This window comes from Podarcis cretensis (assembly GCF_951804945.1).
Source record: "Podarcis cretensis genome assembly, chromosome: 5".
Classification (NCBI taxonomy): Eukaryota; Metazoa; Chordata; class Lepidosauria; order Squamata; family Lacertidae; genus Podarcis; species Podarcis cretensis.
In genome coordinates, this window is record NC_137174.1 from 74,069,358 (window position 1) to 74,093,476 (window position 24,119).

Consider the following 24,119-nt stretch of genomic DNA (forward strand, 5'->3'; position numbering starts at 1 on the left):
TGGAAGCCACTTCTTTGTAGCCTGCAATTTATTTTTCCAGAAAGACCTAGGCATAGTCCAGGGAATTTGATGGTGGTAAGGGTAGTATCAGCTACCACAAAAACGATGAAGGCGCTGCCGCCCCCGGCCTGGCTGCAATTTTCCTTTAAAAATGCATTGAAATGACACAACATCCAGGGTATTCTGGGGAAATAAAATGGCAGCTACCAGGAGAAGCTGCTGAAAGCAACTGATGTTTCCTGTAGCTGCAACTTAATTCACAAAGAAACAATTCCCTTTCATTTTGTAAGATATGAAACATCTATACATAGTTTGAGGGACCTGATTAACTACAGTATAATGACCTTTTTTTTAAAAAAAAGGTTGAATACTGTGGAAATATTTCTGAAGGCTATTATATTTTTATAGCCAAATGTTAAACCCACTTTTTAACAAAAGTTTAAAGAACAGCATAGTCCGGAATAATGACACTGCTCCCCCAATTTCCATCCTAAAACAGGAATATCCACTTGCAAGTCCAGAAAAGTATTATTTGCTCCAACCATGGCTACAGCTTTCAAGCTAACACTAATGTTTACAAAGGACATGCAATGTTGTTATTTGGAGTTGTAATACTTTTAAGACTATACTAATATTCAACTGAAAACAAGATTAATATGGTTTGGTGACTTTCTTTATCTGAGATCTGCCTTCTGCTCCAGTGTTTATGATACAGTTCAAAATGATATATAGTACATCTTCTGTTTTGCCATATTTTATAAAATGTGCCACTCAAAATTTAGGCCTTAGAAGTATTTCACCTTCAGTTTGGCAGAGAAAAAATTAACGTTTTTAAAATAATGTTCAGGTTTGCTTATGTCCTTAAACGTAATTTGCTTAGGGTGTGCTTAATGACTTGATTTCCTTGATTTTAGAAACAGTTCAAAATTAAGTATTAGTGTCTAAATCTTGTCTTAAATGATCAGTAAGGGTTTTTTTGCAGTACATTTTAAAATACTGTGAAAATATTAAGTATTATTATAGAACACTTACAGTCCAAATTGTGTCTTGAATGAACAATACTTTTAAATAAATGTATAAATAACGTGAAAACGTTTTCCTGTGCTTAGTGTTCTGAAACTACTGATTATTTTTTTCTGAACTGTATTTTAATTTGGATTCTGCTAATGTTAACACCACAGATTTTCATTATTGCTTGACGTAAACTGAAGGGTTCTTATGTAATTCAAGTATTATCATAAGTATGTATGCATAAACTTTTGGGATTGAAGCCTAAAGGGTGCAACTCTCCCCTAGTGACAGCGCAGGAAGCCAAGCTCTGGCATATGCCATTCACTTAAGAGCCCAGGCCCCCGCCCTATCGCCTAGTAGTTGTGCTGGTACCACTGAAACTACTGCAGCCAGTCTGGCCAGTCACAACACTTCCAGCACCTTTTCCCTCTGAAAACAAGGGACAAGCCTTGCTAGCAGCTGCTGTGACTGCTCCAATCAGTGGCTAATGAATGATGCAACTGACTTCCATTTTAGACATGTCTGAGATTTACTAATATTCAGCTGTTGGTGTCAGAGATTTTTTTTTTAAAAAAGGCTAGAGTTACAGACCATTGTGATCCTTCTTCAGTCCTTAATCACACTTCTGGTCTAAAGTTGAACCATTTGTCCATTCTTGTTTCTAATGCAAACTGGATTATCTCTATAGTTGTCCCTAGTAGGGTGATCGTGCGACTGCATGATAGGGAGCCAGTGTGCTGTAGTGGTTAAGAGCAGTGGACAGATTACGATCTGGTGAACCGGGTTCGTGTCTCTGTTCCTCCACATACAGCTGGATGACCTTGGGCTAGTCACACTTCTCTGAAGTCTCTCAGCCCCACTCACCTCACAGAGTGCTTGTTGTGGGGGAGGAAGAGAAAGGAGATTGTTAGCCGCTTTGAGACTCCTTAGGGTAGTGATAAAGCGGGATATCAAATCCAAACTCTTCTTTTGCAGCGCTGTAGGGTTGAGGATTGTGCTGCAAGTTACTAAAAAGTTTCATTATCATATAAATGTGTCATATAAATGTATATGACACAGAGGATACATTTTAGTAAGTATGGTAAAATGCTACTAACAATAATGTGAATAAATAGAAAAATGAATTACAGTTCAAAGCAATAAACATCCGCATTTCATACAATTAAATTTGTGAGAAGTCTCCATAAAATTACCAGTAGCATTCCAACAACAAAGCAAAAGCTGTCATTGAAGTACATCTTATCATTATTTTCCTTTTACAGTACTACATTTTCTTAAGATTCCAGCGTTACACTTACATATTTAAACAAGAATTTAATTTACACACAAAAATAAGCACCCTTAATAAAATAGTTGAAAGATAAATGATTGCAAAGCACCAAACATTAGGCTGCTTCACATACGTCCCTGGCCAGAAATAACATTTTGTGCCAGAAATCATCCCTCTTCACCACATCCAAAGGAGCATGTTCTTTAGGAGACCCATATACCTGTATCCTGATGGGGCAATCCTAAATCCCACAACATTGATGGCTCGGGTTAGGATGCACCAGTCTCCCACCAGTGGAGAATGTCCCTAATGGAGGTGGCTCTGCTGCAGTGGAATACCCACCTCCAGCCCAGAAGGCAGTAAGCTACCATCAGCAGTAGCCAGCAGAAAGCTCCAAAAGTAGGGCATTATGGTGCCAGATCCACTCCCCTACCCTAAAAGGCTGGATCCAAAAGCCAATGGAGAATTAGCTGCTCAGTTCCTCCAACCCCCCATTATGATTGCTCTGTGGTTTGTGTTCCCTTTCCTCATTTTGAAAGGGAAGAATAGTGCAAATTCCATCTCCATGTGTAGTGCCCATGCTATACGTCACCTTAGGTCGGGGTTCTCAAGAGTGTAGCACAGACTTCCTTTGGCTCGTGAAAGGCCTGGTAAAGCGGGAAGGCAATGTTCCAAAGAGGGGCTGAATTCTGAAGAAATGGGTGCATTAAATGCCCCCTGGCAGAAGATGATGACTGGTGCATCATCGTCTGGGTGCAATTTGGAAAGAAGAGTTCAGAACGCTGCTTTCTTCTGATGTTTTGCGGTGCATGACTTTATGAGGAAAACAGATGTTCTGTTCCTCTTCTAATGCCAGGTTTTCAGTAGCAAGTTCCCTATATAGGGAAAGGTATACACGTGTACAAGGATCTCTATTGTTTACATATGGAACAGCCCAAGAGACTGGTGCAGGGATGTCAACAGCAGAGGGTAGAGTAAATTCTGGAGAAGTGACTTGAGTTCAAAAAGTTGGGGAAACACTGCTTTAGATAAAAGCACTTCCTCTGCTGCCACATGGAGGGGATCACTAACTGGGTAAATGTGTGAACCAGCCAATTCTATACTGCCCCACCATGTTCTCATAATTTTTAAAAACGTAATGCACTTAAAGGTTTTGTTGTGCTCCCTACCAAAAACAAAAACCCATACAAACACAGTTTGGAAAAGCCGTATTCAGGTTTACAATGTATATATTTTGTTCTCTGTATATATAATCGAACATTCTGTATTATATTCTAAGGAGTTGCTTCTCAGACAAAATATATACCCTTGATAAATTTCACCCTGAGAAAGTGGCTCCTTGAGGTTACACAATAAAATTAAAAACAGTACAGTAAATTACACAAACAATAAGGCAGCCAGGGATTTCTGTATGCGTTTGGAAACATTTTTTTCCAGACTAAAACCCTCTGAGGGAATGTTAAACTGCAACGTTTTGGGAGGCAGTTAAGTGAACACTAAAGATTCTTTCTAGCTGACATACGAGATTGTCTTTGGCAAAAATCACAGGGAGATAAGACGGTTCTCCACAGTAGTGGAAGGCAGTACACCAAAGGCTAAATGTTTTCTAAGCCTCTTCAGAAGGGAACAACTTGCAGTGGAGAAGCAGCAGAGATTTGGGATGCTTAACCCCTTTTGATTTTTTTCATTTTGCTGCAACAGGTCCCTGCAATTCTAAAGTCATGTACTGCAAGATAAACACCATCTGGAAACCTAGAAAAGTATCTTAGGGAAAGAATTTCCAGCTCTAAAAGCAGTCAGCCTGAAAAGAATTAATCATCCACTTCTCCACCCCGCCCCCCAAAAAATACCCTGCACTAAAGCTGCTGTGTCTAGAATTTTTTTTTTTTGCATGTTTGCATTTTGATGTGCAACATAGTCCTTACTGTATTTTACAATTAGACAGAAACACTTCCACATCTAAATTATTTTGTTATTACAATCCAATCCTGCTTTTGAGGCATAATGCAGCAAGGGGGAAAATCATACACTTGACTTCCAAGAGCTAGGACAATGGTAGACTTTAACTCCTTTGCAGTAATTTTGGGAACTAGCTTTGTCCCTTGGTTGCAGAGCTTCAGAAGCTGTTTCCCATGCACAAACAGGGGCAGCTTGCTGTATGGCAGGGGGGCACTACACAAGAGGCCATTTAATCTTAGGGAGGTAGATTGAGATGGTGAAGAGTGCCACAGTCCTTAGTGCTGCATTTGCAGAGGCCATGATTGGTGCCCCTTAACATCAGCAGGCTGTATGTTCCAGCCTTGCTTGTTTAGCAGAGGCATGTGACATAGCAATTACATGGGGGGAAGAGATCTGACATATGAGGTATGGCATGCTCTGGCTGGGCTAATTTAACCAAAGCCAGGGAAGGCGATTCTGAGCTGCTCCTATCAACTCTTGTGAAATTAAATAAACAATCATCATTTCCCACCTATTCTGTTATCCTAACTGATAATACTGCTGCAAGAAAAACTGGAATTGAACTCTGCAGAGGAAAAGGCACCACTGTACCTCTGCAACTAGGACTAATAGTAACTGCTACAGTTGAACTAGGATCCACAGACAATGTCAGGTCAATCCCTCTGGCAGCTACCTTTTGGCTAAATATGTAAACAAGAAATCAGCAGCAGTGAATCTTCAGCCTCACTGCTGATCCTTTAATCCTAAGAACCATGTTGTAGCTCCCCACTAGTAACCACTTAACAGCTTTGGGCTTTTGTTGCCATTGTTCCTTCTTTCCCATGTTGCTATCTCAAGGTTATTTAAGCTAGCGCAAATAGAATAATTGCTCTGTGGTCTGCAGACACAAATCATTTATCCCATAATAATAAAAAACAACATTTTCATTATCTTGAGTCCTTAAAACAAGAGTTGGGAACATGCTGCCCTTCACATGTTGCTGAACTACAACTCCCATCATCCCTGACCACTGGCCAAGCTGGCTGGGGTTCATGGACAGTGGAGTCTAACAGCATCCAGAGGGCCAAAGGTTCCCCAGAAACTCTCATTAATTTGTGCAGTAACATGTCACAGATTGGCGTCTGGCTGATGTTCAACAACTAATTTATCAACAGTTGGAATAACCAATAGAAATGATTCTCATATGTGTGATTCCTAATGGGGCTAATTATTTCCCCCTTCTTTTTCCTGTTGGTGTAAAAAAGGAGTAACTGCATTCCGGTCTGCTGAATTGTGCTTGTGTCAAACCTCTGTGAATAACAAAAGAGAGAACTAATTTTCAGCTACTGATCAAAGCTGCACCATTATGTCAGTAGGATGTTCAGCTTTTGAAAAGGTGCCAATAAAACTACCAGCTGTAGTCTTGTTTCCACTAGTCCCTTGATAGTGGCAGTGTGAACTTTATTTACTGTCCAAAGATGGTGACTTTCAGTCCAGTTGGTCCCATTAGATGTACTGTTTGGTACCATTTCCGGAAAAACAAATGATGAAATGACGTTCTGTTTAAAAAAGCTCTCAGTACATTGTGCTATACTTTTCCACCTTCTCTGTTTTTTGCCGGTGATGGCTTTATCTTTCCAATATAAGGCTGTATGAGCAAAGTGAGGATTCCCACCATGTAAAGCAAACCACATATGTAGAAAGAAAAGTCATATTTTTGTGTCAGGTCATAAATCCAGCCTGGAAAACAAGAGCAAGGCAGTTATCTATAGGCTATGATCAATAAATCAGTGAAGAATAGAAAACATTATTTATTCTAATCACAGCATAGTTGTTGGTATGCTCAGTCTCTTTCCCCACCTCCATTTGTCTTTTATCCATCTTAACTTTCATAGAAACCATTCTGCAATGCATTGTATGGCTTTGCAGTTGCTATGCCTTACACTAACTGGTATCTGATTTATTCTAGTCTGCATCTGCACAAAACTCCCCCAAGAAAAAAAATATGCTATAAGCCAGAGGGTCTGGTAGAGTCAGCCAACAAAGGGTCAGAGGTAGTGGCTGGTAGCCAATGAGATTAGACATCTGTGAGAAAGCAGATGTTGGTGAAGTTCCATCTACAAATTTGCCCTGTGAGCATTGTGTTATCTTGTCAAACAACTTCTACCACACTAGGAGCTCCTTTCTTTAAAATCAAGAATGTACCAAGGTACAGTGGTACTTCAGGTTAAGTACTTAATTCGTTCCGGAGGTCCGTTCTTAACCTGAAACTATTCTTAACCTGAAGCACCACTTTAGCTAATGGGGCCTCCTGCTGCTGCCGCGCCGCCGGAGCACGATTTCTGTTCTCATCCTGAAGCAAGGTTCTTAACCTGAAGCACTATTTCTGGGTTAGCAGAGTCTGTAACCTGAACCGTATGTAACCTGAAGCGTATGTAACCTGAGGTACCACTGTATACTTGTTGACTAGGAATGTGGCCCATTAAGGGCGTGGAGTCGGCGAGAATGAATAGTAATTGTACATGCAATGATGAAGAAGAGTTTGGATTTGATATCCCACCTTTCACTCCCCTTCAGGAGTCTCAAAGCGGCTAACATTCTCCTTTCCCTTCCTCCCCCACAACAAACACTCTGTGAGGTGAGTGGGGCTGAGAGACTTCAAAGAAGTGTGACTGGCCCAAGGTCACCCAGCAGCTGCATGTGGAGGAGCGGAGACGCGAACCCGGTTCCCCAGATTACGAGACTACCGCTCTTAACCACTACACCACACTGGCTAATTATTTTATTTATTGTGTTTATATCCCACCTTTTCCTCCAAGGGACTCAAGGCGGCACACATGGTCCCGTCCCCCCCCCATTTAATGCCCACAACAACCCTGTGAAGTAGGTTAGGCTGAGAGGCAGTGACTGGCCAAAGGCCACCCAGCAAGCTTCATGGCCGTGTATCTTAACTCATGTCTCCCAGGTCCTAGTCCAACCCTCTTAACTACTACACCACCCTGGCTCTCACTATGAACTCTAGGGGCTATAAAGCACACATGGACTATAAAGTTGGACAAACAAAACTTTGCATTTACCTGCAAAAGGTGGTCCCAGGAGTGCTGAAATCCCATTAGCACAAATGATGATTCCATAGGCATTTGCAAGGTGCTTAATCCCAACTAAATCTTCAGTAACAACAGGCATGAGTGAAAAATACCCGCTGGAAAATCCTATTAGGGCACAGACCACAGCGAGCCCAGCATATGTGTGCATTAGTGGTAAAATGAAAATGCAGAAGACGAGAGTGAAGTTGGCTGCCATGAAGACATTCCAAGCACTTACGCAGGGTGAATCAGAAATGATGCCAAGAATGACCTTGCCAAGAATGTGGACAATGGCAATAATTGAGGTCAAAGGGAATACATCGTTCTGTGCAGATAGGCCGTATTGCTTCACTATTTCTGGAAGATGGATAAAAGGGATAACAAAAGTGCTGTATGCAAATAAGGCCCAAAACACGAAGGCTGCAAACTTTCTGTTGGTGAAGAGGGATGCAGCGCCAAAGTAACTAGAATACCAGGTCCGAAAGCCTTTCTGGATTGTAAGGGTCAGCTGACTCGCCCTCTTCAGCACACAAAGAGCATAGATATTCTTCCAGTGTCTGGTTACATCTTTGTTTTCCAAGTCTGAAAAAATGTCAGACTTTTCCTCCTTACCTTGCCCTTCTTTTGCTTCTTTTCCCTCTTCCTGTAAGATGCCATTAGATGCCAGTGTTTCAGCAGAGCAAGAGAGAGCTTTTGCGTGGCTCTTTCTGACGTTTCCCTCTCCGCTTTTTTCAGCGGCTTCCTCTTTGTAATAAACTGGTCTCATAAGCGCTCCACAAACACACAGGTTCAGACAGACCGCGCCCTGGATGAACATTGCGTTCCTCCAGCCAAACTCCATGCAAAGGTATTTTAGCAGAACTGTCATCAGGAAAGCACCGAACCCCGTCCCAGTTGTGCTGAGTCCCTGGGCAAGTGCTCTTCTCTTCTCAAAGTATTCGCCTACCATGACCACAGCAGGCAGGTATACCATCCCACTCCCAACACCTGAAAAAGAGATATTCCTTAATCAGCTGGAGAACTTTCACTGTAGTCATAACACATGCAGGCAAATTGACACAAGGCCCAAACGTTATTATCCAGTATGGCTTCACCTAAGGGTTAAGGATAGGCTTCCACAAGCATCCTAGTGGGGCAGCTCTAAAACTGCTAGCACATTTGCAAAGCTAAGCAGCTTCCAGTATGCTTTCAAATGCTGAGAAATGATGACAAGGTGTGACTGTACACTGCTATCAGACATGGGAGTATGCTTTGGCAGTATTTTGTAAAGCTTTTATGTGTTGTAGAAATGTGTTGTGATAAAGACTGGGAATCACACTCAGCTGATTTTGAGCACCACAAATCAAAGTTCAAATCAGCCTACTGAGGCTTAGGTGTGCATCCCAGAGCTGATACTGTAGTAGTATAAGCCATGAATTCCTGAGACCTGTAAGATCAGACCTAAATATAGTCACCTGGGCTTAATAAACGAATATTCTCCATCACTAGAAAGACCATACATAATCTCAAACTCAAGTCGTATCAACCTCCAAAGCCAGAATGACTCTTTAGCTAACACCAAAGCCTGATTCCAGAAATAGTATTATGCATGCTGGAATGGGATCTATCATCAGTGTTTCAGGTAAAAGCCACAGATTTATTAGACACATGGTTTCCCTTAAAGGTAGAAGCTACCTCACATGCAACACTAATAACTAGGGATTGTGTTTGTGCCTTCCATTTCCACAACCACCACAGCCATATACTTTAAAGGTTTATTTACTGTATTTAAAATTGTTCCTTTTCTGAGATGAGAGCTGAAACTGCTCTGAGTTCTGCTTTCACTGATGCTCAAACAATTCCTAGTAAGTTAATTGGTTTAAGTGGGTGTCCCAGAAGAGACAATCTGCTCTTATGTCAACACTGTGGCATCATCTGTGAAAAGAAGAAAATATTTGCAGACTAATGGACCATACACTTTCTGCCTGAAGATGTTTTTGCTGTCACTAAGCACCTAATGTGCTTATGTTGTCAGTTTACAAGAAGTTTATTCCCAAGGTTTCCTCTCCACCTGCCACTGGCCCCTCATTCCAGGCTCAAAATGAATATGGAATTTCTCCTCTTATTCTAATGGGGTCTGCTATGGCCTTAGAAAGAGAGAAGACTACTATTTATTCTACTGAACAGGACAACCCTACCAGGAGACAGAAGAGAAGTCCAACTCAGCTTCCGTATGCCATTAAATGGGGTCATGTTTTGTTTTCTCTTATCATTGTGTTTTCATACTGCAGGCGGTGTCTTTTGGATTTTTCCACTTGAGATACCCAAATCTCTTGAGATGATTAACAGCCTTGTGGTGTTTCAAGCTCAAAATCAATTTTCTCATCTATACTCAACAAAGTTTACTGTTCCCTTTTTTTGCCCTTCTATTTATACTCTCACACTCATAGTCAGACAGCTGAGTGCAGAAAGCTGCCTACCCACTTCAATTTTATCTGTCTTAACACAATGAGCATCGGCCAGTTCAAGGGCTATCTAAATTAATTTAATGTAAAGCTTTGTCAAATGCCGCACGTGATAATTATAAACCTCTTACCATGTATCCTATTGTTCATTTCCCTTCTGAAATAAAAAACACCAAATCCGAACCTTTCCTTGTAGGGCAGTTCTTCCAACCTGCTGATCAATTTGATTTCCCATTTTTGCGCCTTCTTCAGCTCTAAAATATCCTCTTTTTTTGGTTGTAGCAGCCAGAACACTACACAGTATTCCATGTCTGGTAGCTTACTCAGTAGTAAGCCTCATCAAGATCATAAGCCTTCTACCTATGGCACACACTCAAATATATTGCTTTAAGCAACTTTGTATGAGTTCCTGCCAAGTTTTATATGCCAAGTGAGTTTATCACTTGGGGTCCCTTCCAACTCTAACATTCTATGATTCTGTGAAACTTTTGAATTGGCCTGGGCCACTCTGTTTAACCAGCTGTCATGCCACCTTCAGAGGAAAGGTTATTTAAAGATTATCAATATCAAAACCATAAATCCACTCTCAGAAAGAGCAAATAAAATATGATTAGGATGCAGTGTCCCAAATCAACCCCAATGAATATTGCTCAGAAGGATCAGCAATGTGAAAGAGGAAGACGTTATCCTGAAATGACACAATACTTTAGGTGACCCCAATATCTATCTACTTCCTTTAGACCAGGGATTCCCAAACTTTTTCCCCCATGGAGCACTTGAAAATTGCCAAGGGTCTTGACACTTAATGGTTTTTCTGCCTGTTGTAGCAATTGTAACATGCTGTGCTAGGTGCTGTATCTTATCTTATCACATCACTAATCACCTTCTATCCTGGTCCATCCCACTCACCATGTTGGCAGATCGCTGGGATCTTATAGTGCTGGAGCAGCAACTAGGATCTTTGGGTGAAGAGTGGTATACAAATTTAGTAAGGTAAAGGTAAAGGGACCCCTGACCATTAGGTCCAGTCGTGACCGACTCTGGGGTTGCGGCGCTCATCTCTCTTTATTGGCCGAGGAACTCGGCGTACAGCTTCCGGGTCATGTGGCCAGCATGACTAAGCCACTTCTGGCAAACCAGAGCAGCACACGCAAATGCCGTTTACCTTCCCGCCGGAGAGGTACCTATTTATCTACTTGCACTTTGACGTGCTTCTGAACTGCTAGGCTTGCAGGAGCAGGGATCGAGCAACGGGAGCTCACCCCGTCACGGGGGTTTGAACCGCCGACCTTCCGATCAGCAAACCCTAGGCTCTGTGGTTTAACCCACAGCGCCACCCGCGTCCCTTGACAAATTTAGTAAGTAATAATAATAATAATTGTGCCTGCCATTCACAGCTACTGCTTCCACCATTCTTCCCAGACGTGCCATGGACCACCTGAGTAAAGCTTGCGGACCAGTGGTAGTCTGCAGACCAGTTTGGCAACCCCTGCTTTACAGCGATGCACTAAGCTTTGTACATTCATCCCAATGCTTCTGAAAGGAACACCAAGTGTTTTATGTTCCACAGTGCTGTATTCTTCATATGGCATTCTGTACGTGAAATAACTGGTGTATGTTTCCAGCAAAGGGATTTTGTCAAATGCTCAACACATTTGCACATCATGGCAAACCATAATCCATGACTTACTGTGCATGAGCAAATCATGCTCTTAGTGTGCAAAGAAAAGAAACCATGATCCCGGCTTAGTATTATGTCCAAAGCAGCATTCAAGCAAACCACAATTGGTAAGCCAAGAAGAAATCTTGGTTGATCTTTGTGGTTGGGGTGAAATAAATCATCATCCCTGTTTCAGACACAATGCTCAGCTAGGGATTGTCGTTTCCCCCCTATGCGCACTAGCAGGAAGTAGTAGAGAGGATAGAAGTGGGAGTGATTTGCTGATGCACAATAACAGATGGTTTATAGCTTACTGTGGCATGCAAATGCAGCCATTCAGTTATACTGGTCTTATTTAACTATTAATCTTAGTGCTGCCTTGCCTGCATTGTTGAAAAAAGGACATGCTTGCATCACACCTTCAAATTACCATTGTACTTTTAGTTTGGAAGGACAAAGGGGAACGTTGGAATCTTAAAGCATGGCGAAGAGCTATGGGTAAACGGCATGTTTTATTGTTATGTTATTGTAATTGAGTCTTCTGCTTTTAAATATTTTGCAAACCACCCTGGAAAAGTTTTATATGGGAGGCACATAAACAAACAAACAAACAAACAAACTTGCTATTTCACATCAGCAGCAACAAGTGCAACTTGGGAATCTGCCCAAGAAGTGTGACAGGGGCGTATGATTTGCTGTGAAACAAAATACATTCAATATTTAGGTTGGTTGTGGCTTTCCAGCTAATCTGAAATACCATGCATCACCTGAATTAAGGTATCTATGCAGGTGATCTGACGTGCTTATGTAGATGCTGCATACGTGTCACTTTTGACCCCCAACATGCGAGGTATCTTCTCATGTGCACTGTTTTGTGTGCACAAACCTACCCTCCTCCATTGACATGCATGAAGAAACTCTTACAGGCTGAGGAACTTCATGTTTGTGGTGGAGTTACTGTGCTTAGAAGGGATTGTAGGTCAGGGTGACTGCCTCTTTGCAAACTCAGGCTTGCTTTAGCATTCAGTTACTACAATGAAAATCCGAATGCATATTCAAAAAATAAAGCATGCTTACCAGCTGTAACCCCAAATGTTATAAAGAGGTAATGTACATTTGAGGCATAGGAACTCAGTATCCATCCTACAGCAGTCAAGATCCCTCCAGCTATTGCTGTTTTCCGGCAACCGCAGGTGTTAATGAACAAACCAATAAAAGGACCTGTGCCAAAACATGAAGAATGGATTGTTTTCCTAAAGCTTTGTTTATTCTCTTCACGAGGATAACCACACTGAAACCACCGATTACCAGCAATAAGATCAGTAAATATTAGGCCACCTGTTCAAAACTGTTAAGTGCTAAACATCGGTTCTCAAAGACCTAGGCACTTATTTCTAATCAATATATGAAACTCAGACAATATGACTCATGACAGGCAGAGATTATCATAGGCAAAGAGCATCATATTTTATAAGTGACTGTTGCTAAATATTTTGATCCATAAATGTATCTATCTCTGCAGGAACTGATTTTGGGCATATCCATTTCTTCTAGAGGGGCTTATGAACCTACCTACGATCAAGGTTATACCCATACTAAGGGAGCTAACCCACGCTGTCAGGCCTCGACTTTGTCTGAATTCGTCAAGCCATTCCATGTTGAGAACACCAAGGGCCATTTGTGATCCCATGATGAGTATGTGCACCAGGAAAGAAGAAAGGACAATCATCCAAGCCCATCCACCATCAACATCTGGATTCGCCATAAGCTTCTTCTCCCTGTCTTTGGAATCCTCTTCAAAATCATAGCCAACATCTTCGCGACTGGCGTACATTTTCCACTGAGTATCCTGAAACAAACAGAAAATGTTTTCACAGGCTCAGGGTTGTCTTTTATTTTAGTTTCTTTGGTGCTTTATTCATCAACTCAAATAAAACTGGTTTGTTGGCAGCTCGGCCACCATTTTGCATCCTCCACAACACCCTGGGACTTCATGAGGATGGAAATGGCAGCCGCCGCCACTGCCACCCACAAAAAAATGGCCTCCATTTTTCCTAGAGGGAGGATGAGAAAAAGAAAAATCTCGGGAAAATGTACTCTGAGAAGTTTCAGGTCTTCTCCAAGTCACCTGTAGGCAGCCAAAGTGACACGAATTGGAAGCAGATTTTCAACACCCAGCCACAGCTGTAGGATTTGAAATACTTAACCATGCCCTTGTAGGGACAGATATTTTGGCCACAAAATGTTTTCACACTGTTATCCGCAACGTATTTTTATCTTTGGATATCTGCACTGCAAACACACTCAGAAAAAGGAAAGGTTGTTTGTCAAAACTGTGCACACGCCATCAGCTGCCCAGAACTAGGATAGGACACTGGCCCTCACCTCACTGCTGACTCAGAGCAGTCTTGACCCAGCCTTGTCTCTTCCATTCACTCACAGATTACTCCACACAACTAAGTGTCATGCAGCAAGCTGGCTGCCAGAAAAGCCGCAGACCATCCTTAGAGCAGCAACGCCAAACATCAGTGACTGCTGTTTGCTTTTAATCAAACAAGGCCAGCAAGTCCGAAATGCTACACTGACATAATAACTGGGATTCCAGAATACATTAGCATTTGCTCTTCTAGTGTAAAAAGTTCTTTCCATAATTGATACTGTCTTCCGAATAACCCTGTTAGGTCGTCTTTGCTCTGGGAAAGACATTATTTCCTCCCACAAATTTTGTCCAAAATACCTTTTTCCTAGTGGGGTTAAAATTGGGAGCCACCCAGAGTGGCTGGGGAAACTCAGCCAGATGGGCGGGGTATAAATAAATTTATTATTATTATTATTATTATTATTATTATTATTATTATTATTATTAAGAGCAGTTCAGAGGCTTGCAATTTTCAGTAGAAAAACAGTACGAGGTAAAAGGGAGAGTCTATCCCCCTCCCCACACACCTCTTCCTTCCTTATTGGTGTTTCACTTCAAATTGAAGCACCTGCAGCTTCGTTGTATAAAGGAATAACACAACTACACATAACGTGTAGTTCACTCCTTACTAAAATCACAACAGGAATGTGCCGGTTTCGCAGATGGGGAGATTCAAGTAAAGTTAAGATAAGCCCAACATTTTATTAGCTGCAACTCTTGTTTAGATTATTTACATTTTAGGGCCCAACTCGCTAACAGTGTGATTTAATGCATGTTTATTGATAAGTCCCACAGTTCAGTTAGACCAGGGCAGGCCAAGTTTTCATATCAAGTGGGCGGCAAGAGCATTTTGACACAGAATCTGCGGGCCACACGCTTGGTTGCAGAAGCCACCAAAAAAGAACATCAGGGCCACCTGGGGCCCTCGGGCCATGTGTAGGACCACCCAGAGTTAGACCTACTCTCAGACTTACTGCATAGGAAGGTCTCCTACTGCCATTTAAAAAATTGTTATGTCCCTGCTTAGATATGAGGTTCATTCACTGGGTCACCTTGGTCAAATCACTACGTTGCATCCTAATTTGATTCACAGGATTGTTGTGAGGATAAAAGGAGGAGGACGTGTGTGGCATCCTGAGCTCCTGGGTGAAATAAAAATGTATTTAACCAGCAAATAAACAGCAGTTCTTGATTTGGCTAGATACCCATGGAGCATAAAATTCTCAGAATGTCTGTAAATCTGGGCCCTTTGAAAGCTATATTAAGTTGCACATATTCAATACATGGTGCTTTGAAAAAAAGAAGCAGCAGTTTAAAGGATTTTCCTAAGGCTGCACAAGAGAGCTGTGTCAGAGAGGCAAACAGGCCACTACTGTCCTCTTGTTTGTCACATGAATGATGTTATTCCAGCTCCCCACCCACCCCTCCCAGATGATACTCCATCCAGTATTCTGTCTTGCTCTTGATGATTTAGGCCAAATATCAAATCTGAGAAAATCACTTCTAATGTGTTTGCAAGCCTGCCCATTTATAAAAGTCTGCAATCGCAACCCTTACATAAAAACATGAGAATTTTCATTTCTGTTTTTGAACACATAAGAAACATCCTGAGATACTTTTTAAAAAAAGAAAAAGGAGCAACGATTAAAGCATAATTGCAGTATCTGACCAATACACTTTTTAAATAGCACATCAAAGCAAAATATCTAGGGCTTCTCTCTCTCTCTCTTTCTCTCTCTCTCTCTCTCTCTCTCTCACACACACACACACACACACACACTCGCACACACACAAATATATATATATGAGACTTAAACAACAAAGACATAATTTATGTGGTAGTTCCTAGTTACTGCCATATCAGTAGCAAAAGATAGAAGTGTTTCCATCAACTCTGGGCCACTGAATATTGGTACGTGTGTAACTCAGAACTCAGGGGCATTGTGTTCCATGATTTTTCCTATCTCTTAAAACATAACTAATTTCCTGTGCCAAAGGCATTTCTGGTATGGACAGAAATGAGCAATCCGCTCATAGGCTGTTAATATTTTGCAGACCTGCTTTGCTGTACAGTATGTTTATGCATGGGTAGGCGCAACAGAAGCCCCACTCCTACCATCTTCCCCATGAGTGTTATACTAATTCCTACAAAATTGCCTTCCGCATAGGAATAAGCCAATATCAAACCATTATCCTCAGGAGAACGCTGAAATGTGTCTCTTCCCTCTACTTCTTTCCCTTTGCTTCTCACATGGGCACAGCTAATATGGGGGTCATAGATCGTGTGTAAAATGGTCCTGCTGAGCACCTTCCTACTAAATCCAATGTATCACATACATGATCGCCATGGGGTTTGTTTCATTTAAACTACTATGATCAAACTTCGTTTTATAAAATCTGGTGACCGGTCATCATGAATGAAGACTAGACTGTGATCCTAAGCATGCTTTCTTGGAAGTAAGTTTTTGCTTTATAAAGGGAAATTATTTAGGAACAGGCAGGGTTCTCTCTCCATCCCCCCCCCAAAAAAAGTCCTGCTTAACAGATAGCTTGGTTCTCAACCCATCTATTTTTGCCTTGCCCAAGCACGTCTACTCAGAAGGATGTCCCACCAATTTCAAGGGGTTTTGCTCTCCAGTCATGCAATCCTAAGCACGTCTACTAATTGAGTTCAAGTGGACTGACTCCCAGGTACATGTGTATGCGCTAAACACGTTTATTAAGTAAAAAAACGCATTGAACCCTCAGGGATGTTTTGTGTAAGTGTGGATACAGGCCTGTATCAGTATTGCCACCTGTGAGCTGCCTTAAATGAAAAAGTACTGCATGCCCTCCAACATTCAGAGGTAGAAACAGGGTTACTTATGCCAAGTTACTTTTAAAATTGTAGTTTTATACTGCAGTGTCGTTGATGTTAGGACTTATATAAATCTTCTACAGAGCACTTAGCCCTGAAAAGAGGCATATAAAATTTCAAAATAAGTACTTGGCAAGCGCCTCTTCACTCCAAGGCTACGCACCACTGAAGTCTCTTGTCTGCAAGAGGTACTCTTGTGTTCATTTACTTGGCAACAGCCAGTCTGGTAACAGATTATCATGCTTAATATCTCAAAATAAACCACAAGCTGAAGCATGTGCAATGGCAGGCTGCGTCCTGCATGGTGCCTTAAGGCACCTACACTTGCTTACCTGGGAGAAAGTCCCACGCAACTCGATGGATCTTACATCTGAGTAGCCAGGTTTAGGATTGCAGAGTTAATGATCAGGTTGTACACTTCCACAGCATGCAGCCCCCCGCAGCCTAATTTCGAAAGCTCTTTGCAAGTTAAGCCTATCTGGCGAAACCAAGCATAGAGGGAGAGGGAGAAATGGGGTGTCACAAACACAAGGGGAAATGGTGGGATTGAAAGGCAAGCGGTGGCCCCTCCCCTTTTTTGCCCTAGCCATGCCCATAGCGCCAGCCTCTCCGCTGCCCTCCAAAAAACATGCGCCCCCGACCCCGAACACAAGGATTGTGGCCCTCGACAGAAAAAAAGTTCCGCACCCAGGCGGAGAAAGGCAGTGCTAAATGATAAAAAAAAGGGATGAGAAAACCCTCCCCTGGTTTCCGCCTCAGGGGAACGACGACAGTATTTTACCAAGAAGCGTAAGGCGAGGGGGTAGTCAGTGGCTTCATGGTAGTCAACGGCTCGTTCAGGTGGCGGCTCTCGCTTCTGGCGCCTTCCCGGGAGCAGAAACCCGGCTGGAGTTGGGGGGAGCGGGCCGCGTAAAAAGCGCGAAAGAAGGAGCCCCGCGCGGAGCAGGGAAGGACAGCGGCGGAGGAACCGCGCGCGGCGGCGGCGGCGGGGCCACAAGGCAACTGACCGCGAGTTACCTCACGGCGGCTGCGGGAGCAGCGGGAAACCTTCCTGCCCGGAGCAGACAAAGCTTCGCGGCCGCTGCGTGCGGAGCCTGCCCGCCTGCCTGGTGCACCATGCATGCCTCCCCGCTTGCCCGAGGCCGCCCAGGCTCCGGTGCCCAGCCTCGAGGGCAGGCCTGGCTGGCACACCCACCCACTCACCCCGGAGGGAGTCGCGCTTACTCCCGGGGGCGCCTCTCGGATCCGCTGCTGCTGCTGCTGCTTCCCGCCGCGGAGTCCCCGGGACTGCTGCAGTCTGGAGTGGCATCTTCAGCAAGGCGCCCGCCCGGAGCTCTTCTCGCCCGTGCCGGGGGGAGGGACGCAGGGAAGCGGGGTCGGGATTGGGTGGGGGCTTAATTCCCCCGCCGGTCTCGACCCCCGAGCGTCGCCCTTTTGTCCCCAGGGCACTTCGCCTCGGCGTGATCTTCCTCCACCAACTCCCTGCACCGCCGGGCCATCTCTGGCCGCTTGCAAGTCGGCGCGCTCTGCCCATGTGTGCGAGGCACCGGCTGGTTCTGGTTTTGCGCAAGGGAGGTTTGGAAGCCCTTGGCGGGCTGCCGGGGCCTCTGGCGACCGCTGGGTGAAATTTGGCGGGCGGCTGGGGGCTGGAGCCAGGCAGCCCCCTTCCAGCCCAGCGAGCCATCGGGGAGAAGAGCGCGGCAGAAGGAGCTAGCGGTGCATTGTTGTTGTTGTTCGTAGACGGGCCTCTCCCGCGTGTGGAAATCCTGAGGACCAAAAACAGCCCCAGGGAAGATTAAGAGATTTACGCTCCTGGCTTCCTGTGCCAGAAATCTTCTCACCACTTACTCCTGGCCTTTCCCCACCCTCACGTAGCAGCTCAGACCCCTGGCGTCTTTTCTAAGTAACACATCAGGGACTAGTTTCTTTGTTTTCAATGAGGACAGCCTTGAAATCGTTTTGTCTTGTACCATAGGATCATAGTAGTGGTGGGTGGGACCTCAGGGGTCATCTAGTCCAACGCCCTGCGATGCAGGAATCCAAAGTGTCCACAGCAGATGGCCATCCAACCTCTGCTTAAAAAGCTCCAAGGATGGAGAGTCCACCAACTTCTGAAGGAGTCCGGCCGCACTAGTATGCATGCTTACCTGGGAGTAAGCCCCTTGAAGCTCATTGGGACTTAACTGCTGAATGCCCATGTGTAGGAGAGCCTGTTAACAGATCTGTTGTGGCACACCCTTTCATGGACTAGATCAGGCATGAGGAAACCTCGGCAGCTCTGGGCCTAATGTAGCCCACCAGATCCATGAGCCAGACCCTCACAATCTCCCCACCAAGAAGCTGGGATGGACCAATTTTCACCCCCATCCTAGTGCAATGGGTGGGGATATTTAATTCTCCCTACCCAGCATAACAGGACACGGGTGGCGCTGTGGTCTAAACCACAGAGCCTAGGGCTTGCCAATCAGAAGGTTGGCGGTTTGAATCCCCGCGACAGGGTGAGCTCCCGTTGCTCGGTCCCTGCTCCTGCCAACCTAGCAGTTCAAAAGCACGTCAAAGTGCAAGTAGATAAATAGGTACCGCTCCGGCAGGAAGGTAAACGGCGTTTCCGTGCGCTGCTCTGGTTCGCCAGAAGCGGCTTAGTCCTGCTGGCAACATGACCCAGAAGCTGTACACCAGCTTCCTCAGCCAGTAAAGCGAGTCAAGCGCCCCAACCCCAGAGTCGGTCACAACTGGACCTAACGGTCAGGGGTCCCTTTACTTTTACCCAGCATAACACAAACAGGAAGAAGAGCAGCACTTCCCTGCTCCCCAGCTGATCCACATGGATCCAGTGTGGCATGTACAGTATATGGAAGGGTGAGTTAACCCCCCCCCCGCCCAATATGTCAATATGAGGATGAAAGTCTCCCCTCTGTGCTTCTGTCCATGTTCAGTGTATCTCTCTGTATGTGTGTGTGTTAATATTTTGTGTGTGATTTTATAGTGATGTGGTGTGGTGTGTTTTAAGTGTGTGACTGTGTTTTAATTTTTCCACTTCTATAGCAGCTGTTTGAAGGAGGAGAGTGTTGTTATTTTTTTTTTGTAGGATTGTGCTGCTTGAGTAAAAGGCTTTAAAAAAAAAACAAGAAAAAAACACCTCCCACTCTCCAGATTCTGATTAGCTGCTTCCCGTATTTAAAATAGACTCTCAATGGTGCTAAGCTTCAGACACTGCAGGTATTCTTTCAAGTGTGTTGTGTATGACAGCTTTCCCAAACCTGGGTCTCCAGCTGTTTTTTCAGACTACAATTCCCATCATCCCTGACCTCTGGTCTTGCTAGCTAGGGATGGTGGTAGTTGTAGTCCAAAAACAGCTGGAGGGCCAAGTTTGGGAAACACTGGTGTATGAGAACTCCTCCCAGTGTGTGTGTATTAAAAACACACTGAAATTAGTAAGTTGAAAAGTTGAAACTTATTGCATTTGTTTAATATATTTCTTTCCTGCCCTTTACTATAAGGTCCCAAAGCGGGTTGCATACAATAAAGTATGCAATCATAAAACAAAACAGTGTAAACCATAAAGCAAGAAAACTGTAAAATATTTTTAAAAACAGTTCATTATATAAAACAATTAAAAATTTCACATTTAGAAACAACACAAACATTAAAAAACAATTCCAAATATAAGAACAGTTTTTTTAAAAAATGTTCCAGTACAGATTCAGACTATTGTCTTGAGATAATTTCCTATACCATCCAAATTTTTCTATCTGGTCAAAGGAGACCTTGTCCCTCCCCCCACTCATCTCGTCACCCCAAAGAGGACCCAGAGCTACAGAACAAAAGCACCCATCAGTCTGTGAACTTTCCCAATTATAGCATTAAGGAGAATCAAATTCCTGTCCTAAGAAAGGGTCCAGTAATAATAATAATAATATAATAATAATTTATTATTTGTACCCCGCCCATCTAGCTGGGTTTCCCCAGCCACTCTGGGCGGCTTCCATAGAAACCAAAAATACACTATGTGACAACAACGACAAAAGGATCCCCTGTAAATTTCAAGTGAAGGAATATGGTTAGGTTATTTGAATGTCAAAAGCAAGGAAATACAAGGTAGAACATTAAGATGAATATCATGGAACACCAAAACCAAAGGAAGCACAAAACTGAGTGTTTCCTGCCTTCTGTGGTCAGTTTGGTACCTTTCATTTTTCACTGGAACATGAGACAGTAAAAGGATAGGGATCTCTTTTGGCAGGACATATGAATCATTTCCTATTAAGTATCTTGACATGGTTTTACAAGGCAATTCCAAGTCTAAAAAGAATTTATAATAAATTCAGATACCAACTGGTTGTTCTTGTTTTTTTTTTAAAAAAAACTACATCTTCATTGGATGTGTTTAGGGTTTTACCTAACCCACACATGACAGTTTAATATTAAAGAGAACACGTTGGACTTGTAACAAAGCATTGCCTGACAAGCCAGCTGTGCCCTGATATGGCATACTCCATTTCATCCACTTCTGTTTTTCTCTCAACACACATTCTGCATTCTGCGGCCACAAATCATTTTCAGTGTTCACTGGAGTGTTTGCTTGTTTTTAAATTGTACTTGTGCAAACCTTGGAACTTCTATTGTTGATCTTTTCCTCGTGCGCAGATTGGCACTGGGAGAATGAGTTTTGTAGTTATTTAACCATTATCATTCAACAAAACGAAAACACTTCAGTGAATGCCACCGACAAAGCCTGTCAGAGCTGTGCTTGTTTCACCTAAACCCGTTCTGCCTCTCCTGGGTGAAGGATGTGGTTTTTATTCTGCTGTTAGATATCTCAAAACACTGTATACCAAGGTAGTAACGGAGCTAATCTTTAGTGAAATGTTGCTGGAAAAACAGAATATTTTGAGAACTTTGGAGTTCTGTACACATGGCAGTGTTGTAGTTGTGGCCGATCTTCTGCATAGGGGGCTACAAAATCCATTGTTTCCTGTTTGATTCACTTACTCTAAAAGCTACTACTCGTCAGAGGTGGATTTGGGGCAGCCAAAGCTTCGGGAAGGAGGTGTGAGGGTGCTCTGACAGGGTCCTAGAGTCCTCCTGTTTCCTTCCCAAAGCTGGGCAAGCTCTTCTGGCTTTTGTGAGGAGGCTGGAGAGGGTTCTTATGACCATGCCAGAGCCTCACACCTCCATCAAAGGAAGGCATAAAATGGCCTCATACTGGGCAGCATATTACAGCAACCCTGTGAGGTAACTCACTAATATTCTAATTTTAGGTGGGTAATTGAAAGAGTGTGACTTGCCAATGCTCCATTCAGTTACAGTCGTGCCCCGTAAGACGAACGCCTCGCAAGACTGAAGACCCGCTAGACGAAAGGGTTTTCCGTTTTGGAGGCGCTTCGCAAAACGAATTTCCCTATGGGCTTGCATCGCAAGACGAAATGTCTTGCGAGTTCCTGCGGGTTTTTCCCCCTTCCCCCCCTTTTCCTAAGCCGCTAAACCGCTTATCAGATGATCCGCTCATAAGCCGCTTATCAGCTGATCCGCTAAAAGCTGCTAAACCGCTAATAGCGCTAATCCGCTAAGCTGTCAGTGGGCTTGCTTCGCAAGACGAAAAAACAGCTATACGAAGAGCCTCACGGAACGGATTAATTTCGTCTTGCGAGGCACCACTGTATTACTTGGCCCAAAGGAAAAACTATGGGACAGGCCTTGATCTCAGGAAATCCCTTGCCTGTTTCTTCCTTGTTCTGCCCACCACCGAAACGGAAGATTCTGCTTTCAAATAAATGTGGCATTTGTTGGTATGTGGGGTCCCTCATCATTCTATCGAAAGGCATATACCACTGGATTGTAACAAAACTTCTAAGCAGTTTACAAGAGCTGTTAAAATTAAATAGGAATATGTAGCAGCATTTAACTGCGGGAGACAGTGGAAGACAGAAGTGCCTGGCGTGCTCTGGTCCATGGGGTCATGAAGAGTCGGACACGACTAAACAACAACAACATGTAGCAGCAGGAATATGTAGCAGCAGTGGGAAACCTACAGCCCATAGGGATAATTAGGCCTGCCAGGTCTCCTCATTCAGACTACAACACCATTTCAGCCAAGACACAATGGTGCTCACAGGCTTTGCCTTGGTGACCCCTGGTGTAAATGGAAGACAATATGACACCCTCAAACTAGAGGCATGTGAATCTGTTGATTACGACTTCTCTCAGTTTCTCATTCTTCCAATCTTAAACTCAGCTCTCCAGATTTCCACATCGGTCTCCAAATTATTATTATTTTAAGTTCTCGTTTTAGTGCAAATTTATCTTAATGTACACATTTTTGCGAAGATTTCCCTTAACACATTTTTTCGGAAAGCAGTTTTCCTTAATGTTGCTATGATCTTGTGGGTGCCAGGCCACTATAAATTCCTTGATCTAGTAAGTGTTAGAATTTAAACAAGGCTTGGGGTGTTAAACTGGGTGCCAGACACCCTAGTCCCAGTAAATGTTAAAAGCTAATCAAGCCAGGCTAGCTTCCTGTGTTTAGGAAATCACCTAGGTGATGGGCCATTAAGAGAACAAAGGAAAGGTGATGAGCCATTAAGAAAGCAAGTGGGAGGAGGCTCTGTGTGAGACAGCAAATGGGTGGGGCCCATACCCGCCCCCCAACTTGCAGATACTGAGAAAAGCCAAAGTTTAGAGCTGAAAGTATGTGTAATGTGACCTAGAGGTAAAGCTGCAGGCTAGAAAGCCAGAGAGGTACAGTGTGATGTTTGTTGTCTATTTAAATCCAAGGCTGTGTCTATGGGAGAAACAAGACCCTCTTGGAGTGTTAATGCTGTGAACCCCTCCATCGTAGGCTCGGGTTGTATTTATGTTTAATTAAAACATATATCACAAAGATATCACAGTCTCTACTATGCCTCACTCCCCAAAGGAAACACAAACCATGGGTGAATGCCTGGAACACCTAGAATCTCACACCACTCAGAGACTACGGTGGTGTGCAACACTATAATGTGTTTTGTAAGCGATTATCACTAATATGCATTCTTATGCACACTTTACCTTAATGTCCATTTTTATAGACATTACTTGGCTGGAGACGTGCACAGCAAAATTCAGAGAAGTGTGGATTTAGTAAGGCAGATTGTTGTTCATTTCACATATTGTTTTGGAAAGTGTGAATTAGGCAGGCTCATCGTAAAAAGCAGAGACATCACCTTGCCAACAAAGGTCCGTATAGTTAAAGCTATGGTTTTCCCAGTAGTGATGTATGGAAGTGAGAGCTGGACCAGAAAGAAGGCTGATTGCCGAAGAATTGATGCTTTTGAATTATGGTGCTGGAGGAGACTCTTGAGAGTCCCACGGACTGCAAGAAGATCAAACCTATCCATTCTGAAGGAAATCAGCCCTGAGTGCTCACTGGAAGGACAGATCCTGAAGCTGAGGCTC

The 24,119-nt window shown here is 43.5% G+C and overlaps 1 protein-coding gene across 4 annotated transcripts; it reads right to left on the reverse strand.

Moving 5' to 3' along the window:
- Positions 1-357: 357 nt before the first annotated feature.
- SLC16A14 (solute carrier family 16 member 14) lies at positions 358-18,319 on the reverse strand. 4 transcript variants are annotated; one of them, XM_079978021.1, is made up of 6 exons: positions 17,467-17,490; positions 17,018-17,163; positions 12,982-13,258; positions 12,487-12,630; positions 7,297-8,292; positions 358-5,959 (listed from the first exon to the last, which is right to left on the reverse strand). In XM_079978021.1, exons 3-6 carry the CDS (start codon positions 13,241-13,243, stop codon positions 5,808-5,810), a joined length of 1,554 nt encoding a protein of 517 aa, XP_079834147.1. In that variant the 5' UTR covers positions 13,244-13,258; positions 17,018-17,163; positions 17,467-17,490; the 3' UTR covers positions 358-5,807. The 4 variants fall into 4 exon arrangements, with proteins under 4 accessions (XP_079834147.1, XP_079834148.1, XP_079834149.1 ...); XM_079978022.1 differs by lacking the exons at positions 17,018-17,163; positions 17,467-17,490 and adding an exon at positions 17,889-18,319; XM_079978023.1 differs by lacking the exon at positions 17,018-17,163 and having other exon boundaries at positions 17,467-17,533.
- Between the last annotated feature and the right edge of the window lie 5,800 nt (positions 18,320-24,119).